The sequence below is a fragment of the Symsagittifera roscoffensis genome, chromosome 7 (genome assembly GCF_963678635.1).
Source record: "Symsagittifera roscoffensis chromosome 7, txSymRosc1.1, whole genome shotgun sequence".
NCBI lineage: Eukaryota > Metazoa > Xenacoelomorpha > Acoela > Convolutidae > Symsagittifera > Symsagittifera roscoffensis.
This window is the reverse complement of record NC_087068.1, coordinates 8076224-8098322: the sequence shown is the minus strand read 5'-3', so window position 1 is coordinate 8098322 and position 22099 is coordinate 8076224. Positions and strand designations below refer to the sequence as shown.

The window sequence follows — 22099 nt, the reverse complement described above, 5'->3', positions numbered from 1 at the left end:
TGATCTAATTTGTTTTAAAAGCGCCTATTTACTTTAAATTACCATATTCCAAAACATTTTTTATTTTGACAAAAACAATGAGCTCAATCTGTATGATGCGTTTCCAATGTCGCCCAGTTTATATCTTAGCGGGAAAAAATAATACCTGTTGATCCAATTTTGTCTAATTGGGCTACTTTTGCGTGGATCTAGGATTTTCTCGAGGGGACATGAGATTTTCAAAACAACTAAACTTTGTCGACCTTTTTTTAAGTCGGCCAAATTATTTTTGAGCTATCCCAAATCACTATAAAGACCTTAGTCTGACCAAATTTTCTGCGCTACAGGCAATTTTTTTGAATAAAAACATGCCACAAAGGTCTTTTTTGGAAAATGGAGCGCGCTACCCCTCAAAATTATTATATATTGGCGCTAAAGGTTAGCCAAAAATGAGTTTCTTAAAATGGTACCAAAAAGCAGCTTCTCTCCCCCCCCCCCCCCCCCACCCCTCTTTAAGTCCGCTACTGATCATAAAATATTCTTGAAAATTCATTGTAGTAGATTTTTTATTCAAAAATTTTATCCTAGACAACCATTTTTTCGGTTTAATTTAATTTCGTGGCTCTTTTTCCTTTTCCAACCCACCTGCACTTTTTCCTTTTAAACTGTTCCCACCAACCGATGCTTATGAAAATTGACATGCTAACTAATTAGGCCATGACAAACATATCTGGTCTTCGTAAATAACCTTGTAAAACCCTCATTACACCATCAAACTGATGCTGATGTGAGGTGTGGGGGGGGAAGGAAAAAGAACCAATTTCATTGACATTTTGATAACTAATTATTAATGATGTTTATATGATTTTGATGCAAAATTTTCTCTTTAGCGTTTCATATCGTTGAAAAAAAATAATGCATAAGATTTTAATTTTGCTTAGGCTCTAGCTACCTACCAGAAAGTAAATCAACAGATGGAGAGGACACCCAAATCAAATGTTAACCAAGTCTCAGACGACGAACCCGAGCCTGAAAAAGATGGCTGGCAAGACTAATGATAATGTTGCAGTTTTTGAAAAAAAAAACAATTATTCTGTTTAAGTTGATTTCAATAAATATTCATTTGATGTCTTTTTATTGAGCTGATAGTTAAGAGTCGATGAACATAATTTAGACTCTTAGATAGGTCGCGATGATTTTTTTATCGTTTTTTTTTTTAAATTGCATAAATTGTTTCGATGGTTAAATTTAATGCATGTGCTATCAAAATATAGCGGACAAATTTGATATATTCAACCGTGAAGCTTTGATTTTTTTTTAAATTAAATGGAATTGGAAAGCTACGATATCAGGTCAGGTCGCTCAGGTGAAAAGTTTTTTTTGCATTACACAAACAGATGTAGCTTTTCGCCCCGATATGTCTTTTTTTTTACTATTCTTGTAATTTTACTTGTCACCTGCCGCAGGGTATTAAAAAAACGGACTGCTCACATTTCCATTTGCGACACAAACGTTTTGAAAGCGAATGGGTTATATGGGAGTTTCAGGAGAGCTCGAAATGATTTGTTTTGACTATCAGAAGATCAGCTAAATTTTAGGTACTTTATCCCGGTAAAATTACTGAAAGGCTGTTAAGACGACAGCCTACCAAATTTTGATGAGTCTGTCAGTGATTAAGAGTCGATGAACATAATTTAGACTCTTAGATAGGTCGCGATGATTTTTTTATCGTTTTTTTTTTTAAATTGCATAAATTGTTTCGATGGTTAAATTTAATGCATGTGCTATCAAAATATAGCGGACAAATTTGATATATTCAACCGTGAAGCTTTGATTTTTTTTTAAATTAAATGGAATTGGAAAGCTACGATATCAGGTCAGGTCGCTCAGGTGAAAAGTTTTTTTTGCATTACACAAACAGATGTAGCTTTTCGCCCCGATATGTCTTTTTTTTTACTATTCTTGTAATTTTACTTGTCACCTGCCGCAGGGTATTAAAAAAACGGACTGCTCACATTTCCATTTGCGACACAAACGTTTTGAAAGCGAATGGGTTATATGGGAGTTTCAGGAGAGCTCGAAATGATTTGTTTTGACTATCAGAAGATCAGCTAAATTTTAGGTACTTTATCCCGGTAAAATTACTGAAAGGCTGTTAAGACGACAGCCTACCAAATTTTGATGAGTCTGTCAGTGATTAAGAGTCGATGAACGTAGTTGAGACTCTTATATATGTTGCGATGATTTTCTTGTCATTTTTTTCACGAAAGTTAAATTTGAAATGTCAAATTAGTTCAGGCTCAAATTTACTTTCGCGGTTTGACTTTTAATTTTTTCAAAATCAGGGCATTTCCTTCGTTAAAAGGAAGACAAAATTCACTATCGAACAGCGAAAGGACAAAGGTCAAGAAAAATGTGATCGACTTCTGGTTTTGAAAGTGAAATCTGTTATCGAATTTCCAAGCGAAATAAAGTTTACCTCTTGATCCAGTTTTCTCGAATGGGGATAATTTAATCAAAAAGTGTCAATCATATTTTGTTCTAGTTTTTTTGGGCATCTATTTGTTTCTTTGAAATTTGAGTTTGAGATTTTGTCGTAATTGATAAAAGTGATAATTTAATTGTTTTTAAAAGTAGAAGTGGTAAAGTTGACTGTTTAAAATACATTAATTACAATTAATCAGTGGAACTTGTTCACAGTTATGAGCAGTCAATTTTTTGGAAGATTCCGCATTGAACTACATGCAAGAGCTTGCAAAAAGTTTTGGTCACGTTGTTTTTTTATTCGAGGAAAAAGTTTGAAGTTTGCTTACGCTCAATAGTTGTTTTTCGCGGTTTGAGCTTTGACCTCTTCAAGTTCACTTGCAAATCATTTTCTAAACTAAATTGCTTTTCTTAGACAAAGTACTCCAGGGAGAAAGATGTAAATGGCAGAATAAGTTACAATTAGTTTTGTCCCAAAGATAGATTTTAGCTTTGAAGGGAAAATTGGCGGCAGGAGACTATAAGTAGCATTTGGAAAGTCTATAATTCTTCAAAGAGTAATTTAACCTGATAAATGGAAAACTAATTCCAAGTAAATTGATTTAGCCTTAAGTGGCAACCAAAAGACATGTCTTAGAGGTCTGTGGGCTCGATATGTAGTGTCAATGAACTGCGAAAGTGGAATCGGTCCAAAAAATATAATCTAACTAAGGTTTTTTAAAGTTTTTACGAGGAATAAAAAAATGGGAATAATCCAAAAATTAGGTAAATTTAATAAAAAATCACTCAAAAGCTTCTGGAAACTCAAAGAGTTCTATTGTGATTTTTTGCCGAAATTGAGAAAATTCGAAATTCTTAGAAACTATTCATTTTTGTTGTTTTTAGATCATATAAATTTCTCCAAGAGTCTGCTAGCTTTGTTTATAAATTGCGACAACTTTTTTGCTCGCTACAAATTGTCATCGAATTTTTCCGGAGAGATTAAGTTTTTAAATTTTTCAATTGATTGAGTTTTTAAATTTTTCTTATAAAAAAATGTCGATAGATCCAGTTTTCTTCACTTGGGTAGGTTCTGTTTCAAAATTGTCAATCATGAAAAGTTCTTAGACTTCAAATAGCTTTTAGGAATTATGTTTTTTTTACTACTCATAAATTAAATTTTTTTGAATAGTTCAATTATTTTCTTGGTACTTAATTAATAGTTTTCAAATTAAGCGCTGATATGTTTTGGTTGCTTGTAGTAATTTGAGGAAACTATTCACGGCTCAAACTGTCCACACTTACATAGGTTTTTCTTATGCATGTTTTAAAAACTTTTAGGTGCAAGTTGATTGAACTGAATTTAGAAAAACAATTTTTGATCTGCAGTTCGAAATTTGTTCGTTATCCCTTATGAAATTAAGCTTACTTGGATTAATGAATGTGCAATTTATTATTGCATTAATGTTTACACAACACAATTTTTATTGTATCTGCTTCGAAACTTAAATCTAAATTAAATTTTGGTTTATTTTGTTCATTGCAAAGTAGGTGCGGTAAATTTACACTGATATATCTGCAAAATATCTAATATTATCAGCTTTATCTGATTGATCCGACTTTCGAAAAAAAGAGGAACATGTATGCTTGAGGAGTTTGTTTTTGAGGTGGACAGAATAATTTCTCTTTCGTTTTTGACTTCTTTATATCCCTCATACGCAGGAATGTATTCAGCGCCTCATATCATAATCATGAAACCAACTGGCTAGCGTTAATTCATTTCGGAATAATTCGATTCAAGAGCGCGTGTTACAAGTAGTCGATGTCGCAGTATGTATGTCGAAGTCGCTAAGTGGTCAAATTTGCGAATTTCAAACCCCAGTGTTTTTGAAAAATTATCTCTGAAAAAATATATTTTGCTTTGAAGGTCCGGACAGCAATAAATTTCAGAGGGTATAAAAATTTTCGTCAAAAGCGCTTATTTAAAAAATCGATAAATGACCAAAAAACAATCCAAATCATAATTGTGGTTGTAAAAACAGAGCTACTCGTATTAATCAAGAACCAAAACGAGAGTTCTATCAGACAGAAAATTTTTTAAACAAACCTCCAATTTAATAATTAAGTGCCATTTTTTTTATATATATAATTTATAGAAAAACTACTCGCACCTTAGCAAAACCTTTTTTGAGAAAAATGAATGCTTGAATATAACTAAATGATCTAGGGTTTTACCGTTTTTTGGCCGTCCTGTTATGTTTGAAAATTTTTTGGCCGTCCAGCAATTGTTGAATGTAAGTAAATTATCTGCGGTTTTGCCGTCCTGTTTCTTGAAAAAATATAAGCTAGCAAAATTCAAACTGAAGCGTTCAAGAAAGCTTGGTAATTCTAAAAACTTTGAGAATAATTGGCCCTTAAAAATAAATTGCTGAATTTCCTTATTTTTGGCAACCATGACAACTTGTTCATTTTAAGCAATTAACGGAAACAGGCTTCATTCACTGCATCAAGTTATAATTCAAAAGCGTCTTTCTTTTCTCCAGAAAAAAAGTGCAATAATTGTTCAAGCTCAATTTTACTTCGTCTGTTTCAATTTCATGAATTATTTTTCAATTTTATAAGGTGTTAAGTTACAAAAATTTATTTTACGCAAAATATTGCGCATAGATAAATGTGCGATCAAGAAAATGAAAAATTTTCTATTGAATGAGCTTTTTATGCTGTTGATGTAAATTGTTGATACAACTCAACCTTATGAAACTGGTATTTTGTTTTATTGCAATCAATCAAGCTTTTAAATTGCCCATTGGCAGTATTTACTTTTTTGTACCCTTAGTTTTTTCTATTATATAATTTTGGGTAGTTCTGGTTGGCATTTTCAATGAAACCAAGTCTGTCAACCAGTAAGCGGCACCATCGCCGCCTTAAGATACTAACTTATACTATTTTTTTATTTAGCATTGTCGGTTAGGTTAAATCACGAAGCTAAACTGAAAAAATAAAATCTGTGGTGGTGTTTGAAAAAAAATATTAGATAGCAAATAAAGCTTTAGCTGCTCATCGAATGGCTTGTTCGTGTCCTTACAGTTGCGACAAAAAACTTTTTCGCTTTAAAACATTGATAAAACATTTAAAAGAAAATAACAATGAATGGTTTCAAAATCATTTTTGACTTCTTTTCATATCTCCAAACGCTATTTAAAAGGATGTATTTAGCGACTCGTATAAAAATAACAAAACCAAATTGATTTGGTTCCATTATTTTAAACGCAATTTTGATCAAAATAGGTATTAAACGTTTACTATCTCCAGGAAAATAACAAATACCTTTTGATTCAGATTTCGTAGTTCGTTACTAAAGAAAAGTTTCCACCCCAAGCGTTTTTAATTGAAAAATCATTTTTGATATTGATTATCAAAAAAACTCAACATTTAAAAATAGTAATTTAAGATTTTGAAATCAATAATGCTTTCAACAGTCCGTCGCAAAAATCTACATGACTAAACTTACTAATTTATGACATTAATTGTGGCAGAATGCATCTAATTTTTTTTCAAAATTTTCTTTGGGCGCCATCGTTTTTAGGGGACCTTGCGCCAAAAAAGGTTTTTAGTTGAATTTTTCCGCAGATGACTTTTTGGCTGAAGTGATGGTTAGTTCGCAAGATATAATTATTTGGTGACTTACATAGCTCGGAAATGATTTTAACCAGCCTAAAACAATGTCTATAAAACTCTAAGAAACCCGAAAATCTCTTAAAAATCCTAGATCCTTGCATGTTAGATAGTGAGATAACAGTTAAAAAAGAACTAGTCATTAGGATTTGAGTTCTGAAATACAAAATGTTTTCAGTACTTCATTTTGCTAGAAAACCGGCATCAACAGAATTCAGGGAATCGTTCTTTCAAAAGTAGCACCACGTAGCATTTCCAGACTACCCAGTTCCTGGTAGCATCCAGTTCAAAGTAATGGGGGAAGGGTTCCAGACTGTCCAGACGTGTCTTGTCGGTTAATATGATTCCTAATGAAGATGGCACATGACAATTTTTGGCGTCTTCGAAATCGGGAGTGATTATGTAATCATTCGTGGAGAAGAAACATCCAGATTCCGCTGCAAAGGAAGAAGACAAAAATACTCTTCAAGACTTGCAAAATAAAAAACAGCGATAATTAATTTCACCCACTTTTGAGTATTACATTTATTGTAAACTTAGAGCAAATGGACAAAGGGCACTAATAAAGATGCCCATTGCAAGTCTACCTTTGAGAAAGATAATCGTGCTCTTGAAATTCAAATTTTGAGTTATTATTAGTAATCATATTATTAATATATAAACAACAGAAGAAAAGCAGCTTTTCGGGTTTCGAACGTTGAAAGCTGCATACAGAGAAGCTTGTACTAACATGATTGCATCGAAAGGTTAGGCTTCATGAAAATTAAAAAGACACATTTTTTAAAATCTCAATTTAAAAACTTGTTTGAGAAATTTCCCAAAAATCAGAAGATTTCAGAGCATCATATTTCAATAATCGACCCCGAACCTAAGTTAAAACCTGGTGTGTTGAATTACGTTTCCAGTTCTAATCTGCGCCCTCAATCATTTAAACCAACTTTTTTATAATATGTATTATAAATCTCGCAATTTTTGAATAAAAAAAGTAGTAGAACTTGTGATATCTCGGAAACTACAACGCTGCAGTCTCTAATAATTTAAGAGATAATTTCTTTTTTTTATATGACAGTTAAAACAATTCTATAAAGTTTCAGAAATTAATGAAGCCATAGTACTTTTCTTATTGCAATTGCTTGCATTCAAAAAACGGTATGCTTGTATTTAAAAAACGATATACAATCAAGATTATTGACTCCTCGGGATATTCAGACAATACGAAACAGATCAAAGTTTTATATACTATAGGAGTCTTTATGCAATTATGCAATGCGCAAACCAACCGATTACGTCTTTTTCTTTTTTGGTTGATTTTTAAACCATCTGAAAGCTATCGTTGTCTTGAGCTGAATTTCAAAACAGTAATTCATCTGTGATAAATTTTGTGAAGTTATGGGGTTTCAAACATTGCCAATTTGTGACAATTAAAGCGCGATATAATTCGTTTTATTAACGCTAAGCGGCTATTTAATCTGGCTTAGAAATTGTTCCAACTTAAAGAATGGCCTGCTAAATGTTAGATTTAATTAAGTTCTTTAATTTTAATTGTTCACTTTGTATTTAAAACGGTGTGGTGGAATCGTTTCCAAGAAAATCAACTAAAAACATCTTTCTTTTCTAAAATTTTTATCATTTTCTATTAGATTGATCACTACTTCAAAAGCGTTAAAGGGCAGTAGGAACATTCAAGGCGTTGCTCCAATTTGAGATATCTTTTTCATTTTCAATTCAATCAGTTTATCTATGCATAAAGGATAAGTGAAACCTACCCAAGTTGATCTCCGCTTTGAATTAAAATTTTTTCCATATGAAAACAAAACATTGAATAAAATTGATAATACTTAACAAGACTGCTCGTATCAAGGCGAAGCCCTGAATGTTCCGACTGCCTTTTTTAAGGTTTATGGAGCTATAAACAATAAGAAAATTAAATGTAATAACATAAAATAATTTTTTTTTCTTACAGTTGAGATTTTTTGTGAAAAAATCATCACCCCACACGCCAAATACAGTACAAAACAATAGATTTTGCTCCTTGTAACAAATAAATTATGACAAATAAGCTCCTTTCAATCAATTTGGAACGGCTTCTAAGACGGATTAAATATCCGCTTACGCGTTAATAGCGCAAAATGTATCGCTATTCTGCGATATAATATTCTGTCACATTCTTCGAAATTCGGAACAATATTAAAAACAGCCAAATCATTACAGCATGGTTCAGGATTAGTTTATTTTGCTTTAAAGGAAACACTTATACTAGACGCACTGAGACTAATTTCGAAACATACAAAAGCAAACTTATCTGTGCGTAAACTTGGCTTTTTTCGCATTTTTGTTCCGACTTTCGATACGAATATTTGGGTTTTCTTCAGACAAATTTCGACTTTTTAACGCTTAGCAGCATTTTTGACGTTTTTTTGCATCAGCCGAAAGATGTTGTTGTGTTGAGCTCAAATTTGAAAAGATATTTTACCTGTGATCATTTTTTTAAAGTAATGATTGTTTAAAGATTGCCAATTTGGCCAACTTGGGACAATTAACGCACGATAAATTTCGCGCTATTAACGCGTAAGCGGAGATTTAATCCATCTTAGAAATCGTTCCAAGTTGGTGGTTGAAAGAAGCTTATTTGCCATAATTGATTTGTTATAATGAGCAAAATCTATCCTTTTGTACTTTATAAGACGTATGGGAGGATGATTTTCATTAAAAAATTTCAAATATTAGAAAAAAAAATTCATTTTTTTTATTACTTTTAATTTTTTCTTGTTATTACTACTCCATAAACCTTAAAAGGCAGTCGGAACGTTCAGGGCTTCGCCCTGATACGAACAGTTTTGTTGTGTGTTAACAGATCTAATTTTCTAACAATCTAATTTCCAATTTTCAGATCGAGAAACGTAGTATATTACATGCTACTTTCCTTGAATCCATTTTTTTTAAAAAAGAAACAAAGCCCACTTACAGTAATTTCAAGGGGGGGGGTTTATTTTGGTGACCGAGGCTATAAAAGTCTGATATTATCTAGAATATCGCGTATCTGAAATACTCCATTTCGTAACCAAATTTTTTGGCGCAAATTTTGATCGTAAATATTCAAATCAGGGGCGGATTTAGGGGGGAGGCGGACGCCCCCCCCCCGCCTCAGGGATTCGACCCCCTGCCAACCCAAAGGGTCCCCCCTTTGGTACTTTTTAAGAAATTCATTTTTGGCCGACCGACCCTAAAATTTTTCTAAAGGCGCCTTCGGAGCCAATATATACATATTTTGAAACGGCTTTTTTGACCTGTTTTTTCAAAAAATTGCCTGCGGCGCAGAAAATTTGGCCAAAGCAGGGTCTTTTTAATGTTTTGGGAGAGCTCGGAAAATCAATCTGATCGACCTAAAAAAAAAAGGTCGTCAAAATTTTCGAAATTTTTTTGAAAATCCGCCCTCCCCTCGAAAAAATCCTAGATCCGCCCCTGATTCAAATTATTTTGCTTCTGCCCCCCCCCCTTCCTCTCACCCTAAACTTTTAATGTTTCTGCTTCGCTTGCTTTATTTGTGTTTGAGCTGTCCCGAAAGTAACTAGAATACCTCCTGCCCGTTGGCAAACATGACGAATGGGGTAGAACTTGAAGTAGATATCAGGTGGGTTGGTGTAGCTGGATCCCTCCAGAAGAACTGGACCGACATAGTGGCAGTTGAGATGGTTGAAGACATCTGCTTCACACTTCCCCATGTAGTCGTCACCTCCGTGCAGGAAATTGTCAGAATCCCACATCTCTATCTGGCAAATTATACAGTTTACTCTAGAATTTCATCCTAAAATTAATTTATACCCTAAACGCATTTATGTTTTTTTTTAATTTTTTTGTGATTATTATTAGGTAATAAATGGGTCCAGAAATCTGGTTTTGTTTATTTGTAGTGTACATGGATCTGTAAAATGTGGTTAATGGAAGGACATCTGAACAAGTTGAGGACACGAAGCCATTTTATAATCTGCTGTTGTTTTCAACATATAGGGCAATACTATAGGGAGATATATAGGGAGATGCTATATAATAGGTTCATCTATTATGAACTATTTCAAAAAAATAGCACAGGTTGAAATCGTATGTACAGTTACAGATGCGGGCAGAAAATAGTAGGGGGGAGGGGTTGGTGACCGTACAGGAAGGGGGGTTGTTTATAAACTAGATACAATTTTACTGGGTAGTAACTTTCCTACCCTTTCTAGCCAATCAGCTCCAGATGCTTCGTTGTTATCACACCACTCAAGATGTCCCTTGATGTGCACGTGGGACTCTCTTTTGTACCCCACCACTCCGCACCCTTTTTCTGTGCAGAACACTTGATCGCCATTCCCAATATTGTTGGTAACATTGCCTTCAGATGAGTTTCCTTCTCTCTGTCAAATTGTAATACCAAGTTTGTATAAAATCCGTATGATCGTTTTTTAGCAATATGAGATATCATTTCTCAAACTTTAAATTACCGCCGCAAAAATAAAGATTAACCAAATGCTTGCCATAATTTCGTTCTCTTTTCTGTTTGGAAAACGTTTAGAAAACTCAAACAAAAAGCTATATAAACAGATCTTTGAACTTTGGAAACAAAAAAACATTTGGAACGTTTGGAAAACTCAAAAAAAAGCTACATGAACAAATCTTTGAACTTTGGAAACAAAAAACTATTTGGAACGTTTGGAAAACTCAATCAAAAAGCTAGATGAACAAATCTTTGAACTTTGGAAACAAAAAACTATTTGGAACGTTTGGAAAACTCAATCAAAAAGCTAGATGAACAAATCTTTATAGTCCCTACTTGTCGTTGTCTGTCTCGATCTATTTCGTCTGCTTTGTGTACTAACACAACCAGTCCCACTCCAAACAAGGCCGCAATCAATAAGATCAGCTTAGAGGTACTAGAAACACCATTTAGAGTAAATTTAAATCGATCCAAAACCATTTTTGTCAGGGCCCAGCACTCAAGAAATATACATTGCGCTTTTTTCGTTATAGTCGAAACTTTTCATTCTATTTTTTGATGCGAAAGTAATCATCGTTAAATACAAGCAACCAAGTTGTCTCACAGCGCTGAGCTGAGAGTCTGAAAAAATTGGAAAAAAACTGGAAGAAACTAATGCGTTATTATATCTAAATTAAAAATGATTAAATTAATTTTATCAAAATTGGTATGGACACCTCAACTCCTAGTCGGGGTCCGCAAATTAGTCAAACCATTCTAGAATTTGCTATTACTTACCAGTTCATACCACCTCCTGTGTTGGAAGCCATTTTGTGGCTAGATATAAATGAAACTAAATGTATCTTATTAAACTGCGTTATTAACTGTCATTTAAATTTTTAAAACAGTCAAGTAGCACAAAGAGCAGTTCTGTTGATGAAAAAATTACACATGGTGCCGCTTTAAAACATATCGGTGCCCCGTAGAAGGACTTATAGTTTTGTACTACCATGCTGAGTTTGAACAAAATGGTGCCTGGAAACATTTTTGGTGCGCCATTCAATCGTATGGCATTTTTTTTTCCAAAATTTTTTTTTCCAAAGTTTCATCGAAAAGTCATGTGACAACAACAGTTTTTAAAATCAAAAATAAGATCTTCAGAATACTTTAGGACCCAATTAGGACCATTTATCCACGACAGAGAGAGCCAGCATGTGACCTGTTCAGCTCTACACAGTGAACCGATCTTGTGCCCCTGTTTAAAATTGCGCTGAAAATTGCATGTACCAAAAAAAGTGAGGTAAATTTACTTTGAAAACTACCTTAAGTTACCTCAACAGTTAAAGTGCTCACCTTAACTTTACCTCAAGTCACCTAACTACTATCTTAAGTCACCTGAAGTTTACCTTAAAACTTGTGGGGAACAACCTGAAATTTTACCTTAAGTCACCCCAAGTTTAGCTGAAAAAGTTACCTTAACTAAGCCACTTAAACTATTACCTTAACTCACCTCAACCTCACTTGGTGAAATTAACTTGAATTTTACACTAAGTTACCCCAAATTTACCGTGAAAATTTACCTTAACTGTGTATTCACATTAACAGTTAAGGTAAATTTCCAAGGTAAACTTGGGGCAACTTAAGGTAAAATTCAAGGTAATTTCACCTCAACTTTTAATGTGCGATCATTTTGTACTTTTTTAATTTTATACTGGTTCTTTTTTACAATTGAAAATACTTGTACTACACTGAATTGCTCTAAACGTGATCAGAAAGTTTTAACTTTTTTAAATTAAAAAATTACCTCCGAAATAGTTTTTCCAAAAAATTTGCAAAAATTACCTGAACTTACCTTAAGTTACCTTTACTTTTTAAGGTACAGATTTACCTTAAGTAATTTAAGGTAGACTTGAGGTAAATTTTACCTTAAAAACCACTTACTTTAAGTGACTTAAAGTAATTCTACCTCAACTTTTGAGTGTACATGCAATTTTCATTGGATATTTTTCCGGGCTAACTTCTTGCCTCGCCCTCAGGCTAAAAGTATGAATTAAATATAATACTGAGCTGCAATATAAATAAAGCAACAACCTTTCAACTAATACATTTAAAAATTGAAAATTTGGCTCGCTCTTCAGAGAAAACTAAATTTAAAAACAAATTTCGACAAATGTAGGATCAAGGGTTCCCATATTAGGTCGACATATTTTTTGGAAAATTTTTCGACCTGGTTTAAGGTCGAACAAATTGATTTTTCGAGTTAACACAAGAAATCTTAATTTGCCAAAAATATCTTTACTTCGCAGAAAAGCTTTGGAAAATAAGACCAAAAAGCTGTTTAGGTCATGTTTTGAAAAATTATGATTCGAAAAACGCGTTGTGACCTCTCGCAATTTTTAAGTTGTGTCCTCTCGCAAGAAATTTATTCCCTCTACCCAACAAGAGTTTCGGATGTTCAGATTAAGCAAACATAAGCAATGTTTTATGTGAGAGAGACTTGAAAGGCTTAAGTTTTATGATAGCTTACTTTCAAATTTTTTTTTTTCGAAAACATGTTGCAATTTACAAACTGTAATAACTGCAAGAGACAACCCTATTTTAAAATCGAGTTGCTTTTTTTTCCGAAACGTCCTACCTTTGATGCCAATTTTGAGTACAACTTCGTTGTTTTGAGTCAAGCGATACAAAAAATTAGTCTAAAATTTATTCATACGAAATAACGAAAAAACTCAACACTTATTAAGCAAAATACATTTTAATGATTTCATGCCTTAGGTATGCCAGCAATAGAAAAAACTGAAAGTTTCATGAGAAACATTTTTTGCTTCAAGAACTTTTTTTACCCGTCAAACCATTAGATAAAACTGTATTCTTTGTGGTCAGAAGAGACTTTAAAGGCAACTTGCACACCTACAAAAGGTTATTATTTTTTATTCCGATCACTATGCCTGACTGGGAAGTGATTACGGCCTAGAATAGGTTTTTGGCACTATATAATGTACCTGAAGGCTTTATCATCCAATGAAAACGTGTCAATGAACGCAGGAAAAACACTGAAAAATTTTGATAAATTTTAAAGATTTTTATATCGTTTTTTCAGGCTCCTTGAAGTGTACAAATACTTGACATTTAGTTGAAAAAATTACCCAAAATGAAGCACTGGATCAACAATTTTTTTTTTATTTTGCTGGGAATTTTGAACAAAGAAATTAGCTTTTGAAATTTGGAATCATTCATTTTTTTTTATTGGCAGTCGTTCTTATAATAATAGAGAGCGAAATTTGCCGCTCTTTTTACAAATAGATGAAGGGAACTGAAATAAGCTGGAAGTCAAATTGCAAAAACATGCAATGTATTTTCCAGAAAAAGGAACGAAACAAAAACTCTCTTTGTAAATAACGTTGCTCAATGAAAATTAAAAAGATTTCAGTAACAGTTCGTCTTTTGAAGTTAGAAGTTCAAAAACTTGTTATCCTTTCCACAAAAATGACAAAACATTAATTTATCTTAAAATGAAAAGATCCGAGAATGAAATCAGAGTTTCTTGCATAATGTGGTCGAGTTACATCATTATTATTAAGTTTGGTTAATTTTCACTACTATTTGTATTGCAACATATATTCTCTTTTTGATCCAATCACAGAATTTCAAAAAATCAAAGTTCTCGGTATTTTATTCGCGCAAAATTGAGTACTGCAAAATCACGCCTGATGAGGTTGACTGATATATTGTTTTGAAACACTTTTAGCCGTAATTTCTTAACCTTGTTGTTCTTAACTTTTATTAACGATGTTTTTTTCAAAACGCGAAAAAATTTATGAAGTTAAGAAGTTGCGACTAAAAGTGCTTTAAACAAAATTACAGTCAACCTCATCCGGTATGGTTTTGTAGCACTTAATCTTTGCGCAAACAAAACATCTTAGGCCAGGTGAAGTAAGTTAATTCAAGTTAATTACGGGAAAAAATTCTTTGAACTGGTTACAACATGATTTCGATTGCAAATGTGAAAATCTAAATAAAGCTCGAAACACTATCCATTCGACTTGTTTGAAAACTGAAAAAATAGACTTAGTTTTCACGACATTGATGTTGTTCGACGACAACCATTGATATTTCTTAAAACTGAAATAATTTTATAAAACGAATAAAATATCTGTCGTGAAAATAAAGTCAGTTTTTTTTTCAGTTTTGAGACAAGTGTAGCGCAACAACTAGATAATTTTTAACCGTTTCTTAGATTTTAACATTTGCAATAGTAAGCCTGTCATACTTGTCAACGGGCCGGGCCGCCCGTGGGCCTCAACGGGCCGGGCCGAGGTTTTCACTTTTGTCAACGGGCCCCAACGGGCCTTACTTTTATTCACTAACCAATGTTATGTTACTGACCAACTCTGATTGCGGTCTGACGGTATCCGAAAGACGGGCAAAACTTTCGCCTACAACCGTTGAAGCAATTGAAATGGTTTCCATGGCTTTTAAAAAAGGTCTTTATAAATAAGTAAAACAGTTAATTAAAATTGTTTTGAAACAAATTTGTTTTTTACCAAAAAAGCAGCAACGGGCCCCAACGGGCCGATATTTAATAAATTCCCTGTTTATCGGGCCGCCAACGGGCTCGACTTGAATTATATCGGGCCGGGCCGGGCCTCAATTATGGCGGCCCGTTAACAAGTCTGAAGCCTGTTGTAACCATCTACTAGACTTTTTCCGTTACCAACTATATTTACAGGACTCACCTGGAATCTCATCCTGCACGCTTTTGTTGGCAACAAATTTATCGCAAATAACAAATTTTGTTCTTGTTAGTATTTCAAATATGCTTCTTATTCAAAATTTGTTCGTTGGTTGTAATTCCACAACAACAACTTGATTGAATGCCATATTTTGTAACACCCTTTCCTTTTCATTGGCTCAATAGGTTACGACCTACAGTATATTGGTGTATTGGCCTCAGATTGCGTCAGATGTAGATCGAAAGAAAATCTGTGTGCATATGTGTTTCAAGGGTGAGGGGGCTTAAATAGTCGCAGATTAGTAGTAAACAGGCCATGAACTTAGCAAATTAACTTAGTCACTCATTCCAGCTCTATAAGTTTAGCAAATGAAGCTATCAAAAAGATTTTATAGCTCCATCTTATGCAAAATTTAAGAAAATAATAGTTTTTTTATAAGTTATTTTTTGAATAAAACTTTTCTAGCATGCCTATTTTACTATGAATATTAGAAGTACCTAAAATTTTTTCTTGCATTCAAAGCACGCACAAACAAAACTGATTTTTTTGATCGGAACATTCTTTGTTTTAAGCGTATGGTCAGAACATTCTTTTTTTAAGCGTATGGTCAGAACATTCTGTGCTATCTTTGTTTTATTTCGTTCTCAGCTAGTATAAACAAAAGATACGGAATAAAGATTTAGAATTGAAGCCATTGTCAGTTTTACATTGATCATGGGTTTTTACAAAACACATGTGCCAATTTGGACTGGTAAAACTAAGATATTATCTGATATGTTTGAGCATCGAGGGTGAGCTAATGTCAAGATATTTTCCTGTTTCCGAAGGTTTAAGTTGACGCTGCCAAAGTTGTAATAACAAGTTTTCCCAAACTAATAAAAAATCTACATCAATTATGAATGGTTAATTAGACGCCAAACGAACCAGACGTTTTTTCATGATTGCTTTCAAAAAATATCAGATTTTGCGATGATTTTCTAATTTTTTGATAATTTAAAACAATTCTAATCTTCATAGTCAAGTGAACTTGTTGCTATCAACTTTCGGCAAAGTCACGAGGAGTTTTGTCAACTTTGTCTAGTCAACTTTAATTCATCTGGCGATGTATTTGGCAAGTCTTGGATCTGACATCAATTTCTCCTCCAATCTAAAAGAGATCAAAAAATTATTTGAGAAAAACCGAAATCTATGACGAGTATTGAAATTTTCGTGATTGACTTCGGGACTGGTTTTGAATTTTTCAGGTTGAATTTTTTTCATGTCGTGTTTCAAATTCCAGGTCATTTATCCTTGATGCGATTCATTCGAAATAAAATTAGAGGCAAATAAAAAAACTGTTTGGTGCTGTCTCAATGCAAAGAATACTTTGAAAAAATTAAATATATTTTTTTCACGCTGGCACCATAAATAAATATGAGATGGTGTCGAGTATGATTCATACTGTTTTTTTTTTCATCAATTTTTGATTCAGTTTGCTACTTGTTGTTTAGAATTTAAGAATTTATTTGTTTTCTCCCCTTCAAAACGAATGAATAACCATTATACGTGGAATGACTCACTTTTTGTACTTCTGCGGGGCACTGGCCTTGTGTGCTGCGAGTCTCTGTTCGAGGATGTGTATTCTGAACATGGCGTCTGAACAGTAAGCCAGATACTCCTCCTCCTCCGCCTTAGTCATGAGCAGTTGCTGTTCCTGGTACCACTGCTGCTTCTTCTCCAACAGACCAGTCTCCTGAACGAATCCACCCACCTTTGTTATGATTCAAACTTCGCTGCACTCTGATTGGTCGAAAATTGGACTAACTTTATCTACTTGACAATAACCCCCCTTTTTTTCTTGAAAGGGGGAGTAATTTTTAAGTAGATCCAAAAAAAGGAATTGGTCTTTCTAACTTGACGTTGAGTAACATGATGAAACTAAGTTTCTCCTAGTACTTTTGTTAATTATACTCCTTTGAAGTAGTAAATCTAGGATTTTTTGGGGGGGGGGGGGTATTTTGTTTCAAGTTTATGGTCGACCAAGTAGTTTTTCCGGGCTCTCTCAGAACATTTAAATGACCCTAATTAGCTTTTCTCCAGAAGATAAAAAAGGTAATGTTGTGTTAATGGTCAGAGAGAAAAAATTTCAAACAATACAAAAGTTGCCGCGTCTCAGCGAACAGTAAATAAAAGAAAAGAGAGAAATGAAGAATTTCTTTGCGCAACAAAATCGTAAAATAATATCATTATTGAAGATTTCAGACAATTTTTACCAATTTCACAGAAAAATGCAATTTTTAGATCTTTTCGATGGATTGGAACAAAAGATAGCGTTTTTTCAGCGCACGCTGTTTGTTAAAATTAAGCTCACGTAAGGAGGCCTTAGAGAAAAAATTTCCAATTCGCAGACCAAAAACGGTTGGTTCAAAATAGGAATAATTTGCATAAGTTAACAATATTAGCTAACTTTAAACTTCAGTTTTGAGTCCATCTCCCATAAATACCCAAGATGAAAAAAGCGCACCTTTTCGAATCGTGCCTGGATGAGATTGGCCTTATCAATCAATCTCTGCTTTAGATCAGCCAGAGCGTCTTCCTTCATCTTCCTAGCCTGTGGTTCAGTCAGAGTCCCCCCTCCCTTCTCCCCCTCGGAGCTGCTGCCGATCTGGGCGAAGAAGGGGGCGAGGTAGTCCAGTTCCATCTCTTCCCGACGCTGCTTCTCCTCCATCTCTTGCTTCTCCTGAACAAACAATCACGTTTTTCGACTTTTGCTGTTCCATGTGGGAATTTGCCTTCCTTCTAGCAAATGAAATGACCTGAACTTAAAAATAAATCAGAAGTCAAATAGCAAAAAATCATATTTAAGTGTCAACAAATTTTAAGAACTTTGGCTGAAAAAACGAGAGACCTATATAAGTGTACTCACTACGTTTGACACTTATGTAAATTTTCAAATTGAAAAAAGAAAATTTTCATCTAAGAAAACTTCTTTTCAGCATTTGAAAATATTTTAAATTGACTAGGGGTGAATTTGCCACAAAACACATATACTTGATATTTATCCATTCCCTTCGGCGGGAAGAAAATATCGCAATATATTTTAGTGATTACTAAATATAATTTTAGGGCAATTTTGTTGACAAAAAATGTTTTGACATTTTTATTTGAAGCTGTTCCATTTACACAAAAAACAATAGATCTGCTCTGCTCCTAATAAACGTGCTGTTTCTATAGAATCATTGCTTCTCATACAATGAAGATTAAAGCTATTTTAGTCAAAACCCAGTTACAATTTTTTTTAAATGTCTTAATGGGAGAATATATTTTCATATATAATACCAATACCAGTATGAACCCATCATAACATCCCTTGAGTGATTCCTTGTTAAATATTAACTGTCTGAAGATTCCGACTTCTGACAGTTCCCAATCAATAAAATAAAAGAACCCAATTTTACTTAGTTTGTAAGAAGTATTTTGACGTCCATTTTTAAACATCATCGTCACCAGCCGTATTCAGGCAATCAGCATTCAAACCACTCTTTATTATAAAACAAGCATAGCCGGAAAAGCATAGAATTTTCTGACCACAGTAACTTAATGAAAGAAGTTCTAAAATGAAGAAAACTTTTTTCCATTTTTTTTGAGAAATAAAAATAGCTAAAACAATGATCAACTTGTAAAAGAATTAGGTTAAGGAAGTCAGCTTCTCAGCAAATTTCGTCTATTGTAACCTGAAACAGAAAAGTTCAGACCAGTTTTTCTCGACACTGATAGCAGTTTCTTTGATTTTTTAAGAATCCCAGCTACGATCAATATGGTTTTAATATGATATCACATTTCCTTGGCTCATGCATGAGCTTTCCTTGAAGTGATCGGAACAATCAATGGTTTTAGATAAGCAAAACATTGAAACTAGTTCACAAAATTTTTTGCAGTCAAATATTTATAATGAGGATGAGATTTTAGAACCAGAATTGATCAAACATTCCTTAAAATTTCTTCTGTATGAAGGAGAGAGCTAGGTTCGTACAAAAAGCCTTTTAGGACCATTAATTGATCGTAATTCATTATTATAAAGTATATTTGAACAGCCTGGTATGTCTATAAAACAAAAATTTTGATTTTTATTTTCAGCTTAATATTTGAAAATTTCATATTCAGTGTATTCATTATTTTATAAAGACTTCTTTTTTAGGATATAAATTGCAATTAGTTTCATGCCGTGGAGATATTTTCCCAGCTATTGTAAGGTCAATTTCGCCATAAATCAGGATACCATTAAAATTGGGCGACTGCAATTTTAAAATGGGCGGAGAAAAAGGTGAGCTTATATTTCCGACTTACTTAAACTGTTTAAACTGCTTTAATCTCTAAATCGATTCACAAAGGAGCTTTTTAAATTTCTGAACATAATGTTGCTTTTTCAACTTTTAATAACAATTAAGGTCAGTTCCAGACTTCTAGAGCAAGAGAGTCACTGAGCTATTAATGTCCTCAAATTCAATGTTTTGGACCAATTTTTGCAGCAAAATTACCCTCTATCTGTGATCTGATAGCGCATTATTTTACTTTTTTCAAGCTAAAATATTTATTATTACCCAATTCAATTTAAAGCTTATTATCTGTGACCCTAACCCATAAAAAATCGCATTATCACACAAATCCGATGAAAAATCATTTAATGCCAGTCATAATATTAGAAAGTATTTAGCAAAATTTTGCACACCGACCAAATTGAATCTTAAGACTCAAAAAAGGCAGTAAATTTCACCTCTTTATCAAAAATTACAGGCGAAAAATTCTCTTGGGATGGATCATCATAACGAAGGGACCTTCACTTCAATTATAGGTCAGATTTTAAACTATTAGTTATGGACTGGCCTTAAATCATTAACCAAGGTATCGACCTGATTAACCTAAGCTGAACTTTCGTTTTAGCGCTACAATTTTATTTCGTACATGCTTCGAATTCAGTCATTCATAAGTTATAACAAGGATAGCCGGTTACTGGTAAGAAGCACAGAATGCTCCGACTATACTCTTAAAAATACATTTTTTTTATTGGAGTGTTTTTTTCTTTTTGATGTGATATAAAGATCTGAACAAAAAAAAAGAAATTAGACATATTCGACGACAATCATAGTCAAATTGGCTAATTGGAAAACAATTTTTGTAAAAAAAGACTAAAAAAACGAGAAAAAAATCGTAAAAATTTTTTTCACATGTCACAAACATTTTCTATTTTTTTTTGCAAAATTTGTTCAAAATTTTGAAATTTTTGATTCCCAAATTGGCGCTAAAAATTCCAAAAACTAACTTCGCTTGAGTAAAACATAGTTTTCACGGCTTAAATAAGCTATTGTAATCCTGCACGCTGACATATATAAAACTATACTTATTGACCCATTCCAATGATTATTTGTGGTACCTGATTTTGCGTGGAAAAAAGAAAAAATTGAAACGGTCGGAACAAAATTTTTTTTCGTGACGCAAGAAAACTCAAATCCATTAACACAATAAAAAGAACATTTTTTGTAAAAGGAAACGAACGCAGAGGCGAAGCTGCGCTTCGCAAACACTTGCGAAAAAACTACCAAAAAGCAGCACTATCAAGTGAAATAAGAAAAAGTAGAAATAAGCCTCGAATTAGCAAAAACTCGGCTATGTGAAGGATTCGAAGCTGCGAACTACTGCAATCAACAGATTTCGAGTCTCACGCACTATCCACTCAGCCACGCAACCTTAACAACTGACAAACACAAGTCACTCATAAAGCAGCTACATATGCTTATAAAATGCCAATGCCATTCAGCAAAAGTGGCACCAAACACAAAAAGACTCAATTTTGCAATAAACAATTTGAAATATGACAAACTGAAGGCTTCCACATTATTTTTGCATGTAAGAAATTTCAAAGCATAAAGCCACATTCTGTATAAATTATGGAATTCAAAAAAATTACAAGATATATTGAGCTAGAAAACTTCTGAAATCGAGTTTTCATTATTGTTGTTGTTAGAAACAAATCACTTTTTTTTCGGTTCAACTGATGAATTAAAAATGCGTCAATTATGTAAAATTATTACTATTCGAATGGCAGAGCACATGATATGAACAAGCTGTAAAAGTGCCCCAAAAATGGCTCCAGTATTTGCGATTTAGGTTGGAAACAAAGAAGGTTCGTACTAATAATAATCACTCGCTTCGCAAGAGTAATCAATACAAATCCGCGAATTTTTTTGCCTGTTCTTCGCCCGACTTTTTTTGAAAATGAAAAAATAAACGAAAGATATTTCTCTCTTTAATGTTCATGCACTCACAGGCCTTATCAAGTACAGAATGTTTCGATTGTCTTTTAACGTCGATGCATTAGTTTTTGGTTTTGAAAATGATGAAACTCCCGGATGTTCCGGTGACTTTATTTTTCGCAAATATAAAAATACAATTACGGAAAAAATTCACTTGAATTTTTAAAAAAAAAAAACTAAGCAGGCCTGATTAAAACAAACTACATTACGAGGCCAAACTGTGTATTTTTAAATTGTAAGCAGATTTCGCAACAAAGTTGCTCTCTTTGTTTTTCTTTTGTACTACAGTTTTCTTTGATTGCGCACAGTTTGGTAATGTAGTAAATTATAAAATCCTACAATTAGAAGTTTTTTGTTCCAAGTACCCTTGGAGAGTGGAAAGGAATTATGGATTCGGGTCAGTTTTTTATCTTTATTTCCAACCAATTTTAACTAACTCAAGGAAAGCTGGGAGGGAATCGAAAGTAATATCACATTCCAGCCCTTCTGGCCGTGAAAACTTTGAA

The 22099-nt window shown here is 33.3% G+C and overlaps 3 protein-coding genes across 5 annotated transcripts in view; 1 reads left to right on the top strand and 2 right to left on the bottom strand.

The window, feature by feature from the left end:
* The window catches only part of LOC134851022 (stomatin-like protein stl-1), a 46170-nt gene extending 45101 nt beyond the window's left edge, over positions 1-1069 (top strand). Inside the window, exon 7 of the mRNA XM_063866902.1 lies at positions 921-1069. Coding sequence (XP_063722972.1) covers positions 921-1034 — 114 coding nt within the window. The 3' untranslated portion in view covers positions 1035-1069. The remainder of the gene's footprint in view (positions 1-920) is intronic.
* Positions 1070-6238: 5169 nt separating this feature from the next.
* LOC134851688 (uncharacterized) lies at positions 6239-15422 on the bottom strand. Of its 2 annotated transcripts, XM_063867878.1 has the most exons (5): positions 11369-11483; positions 10928-11027; positions 10332-10511; positions 9695-9887; positions 6239-6554 (listed from the first exon to the last, which is right to left on the bottom strand). In XM_063867878.1, exons 1-5 carry the CDS (start codon positions 11398-11400, stop codon positions 6322-6324), a joined length of 738 nt encoding a protein of 245 aa, XP_063723948.1. In that variant the 5' UTR covers positions 11401-11483; the 3' UTR covers positions 6239-6321. The 2 variants fall into 2 exon arrangements, with proteins under 2 accessions (XP_063723948.1, XP_063723949.1); XM_063867879.1 differs by lacking the exons at positions 10928-11027; positions 11369-11483 and adding an exon at positions 15307-15422.
* Positions 15423-15968: 546 nt separating this feature from the next.
* Positions 15969-22099, bottom strand: part of LOC134852110 (dynein regulatory complex subunit 7-like) — a 59919-nt gene continuing 53788 nt past the window's right edge. For both annotated transcript variants that reach the window (XM_063868394.1, XM_063868395.1), the window contains 3 exons: positions 17807-18022; positions 16863-17035; positions 15969-16450 (listed from right to left, as the gene is read on the bottom strand). In XM_063868394.1, the coding sequence (XP_063724464.1) occupies positions 16396-16450; positions 16863-17035; positions 17807-18022 (444 nt within the window). In that variant the 3' untranslated portion in view covers positions 15969-16395. The remainder of the gene's footprint in view (positions 16451-16862; positions 17036-17806; positions 18023-22099) is intronic.

What these genes read in the sequence shown, in the direction of transcription:
- LOC134851688 (XM_063867878.1), bottom strand. Translation starts at nt 11,400, where the DNA reads ATGGCTTCCAACACAGGAGGTGGTATGAACTG. An exon ending in GAGCTGATTGGCTAGAAAGG is followed by an intron (nt 9,888 to 10,331) that starts GTAGGAAAGTTA and finishes ATAATTTGCCAG; the next exon opens with ATAGAGATGTGGGATTCTGA. An exon ending in TGTTTGCCAACGGGCAGGAG is followed by an intron (nt 6,555 to 9,694) that starts GTATTCTAGTTA and finishes CTTCCTTTGCAG; the next exon opens with CGGAATCTGGATGTTTCTTC.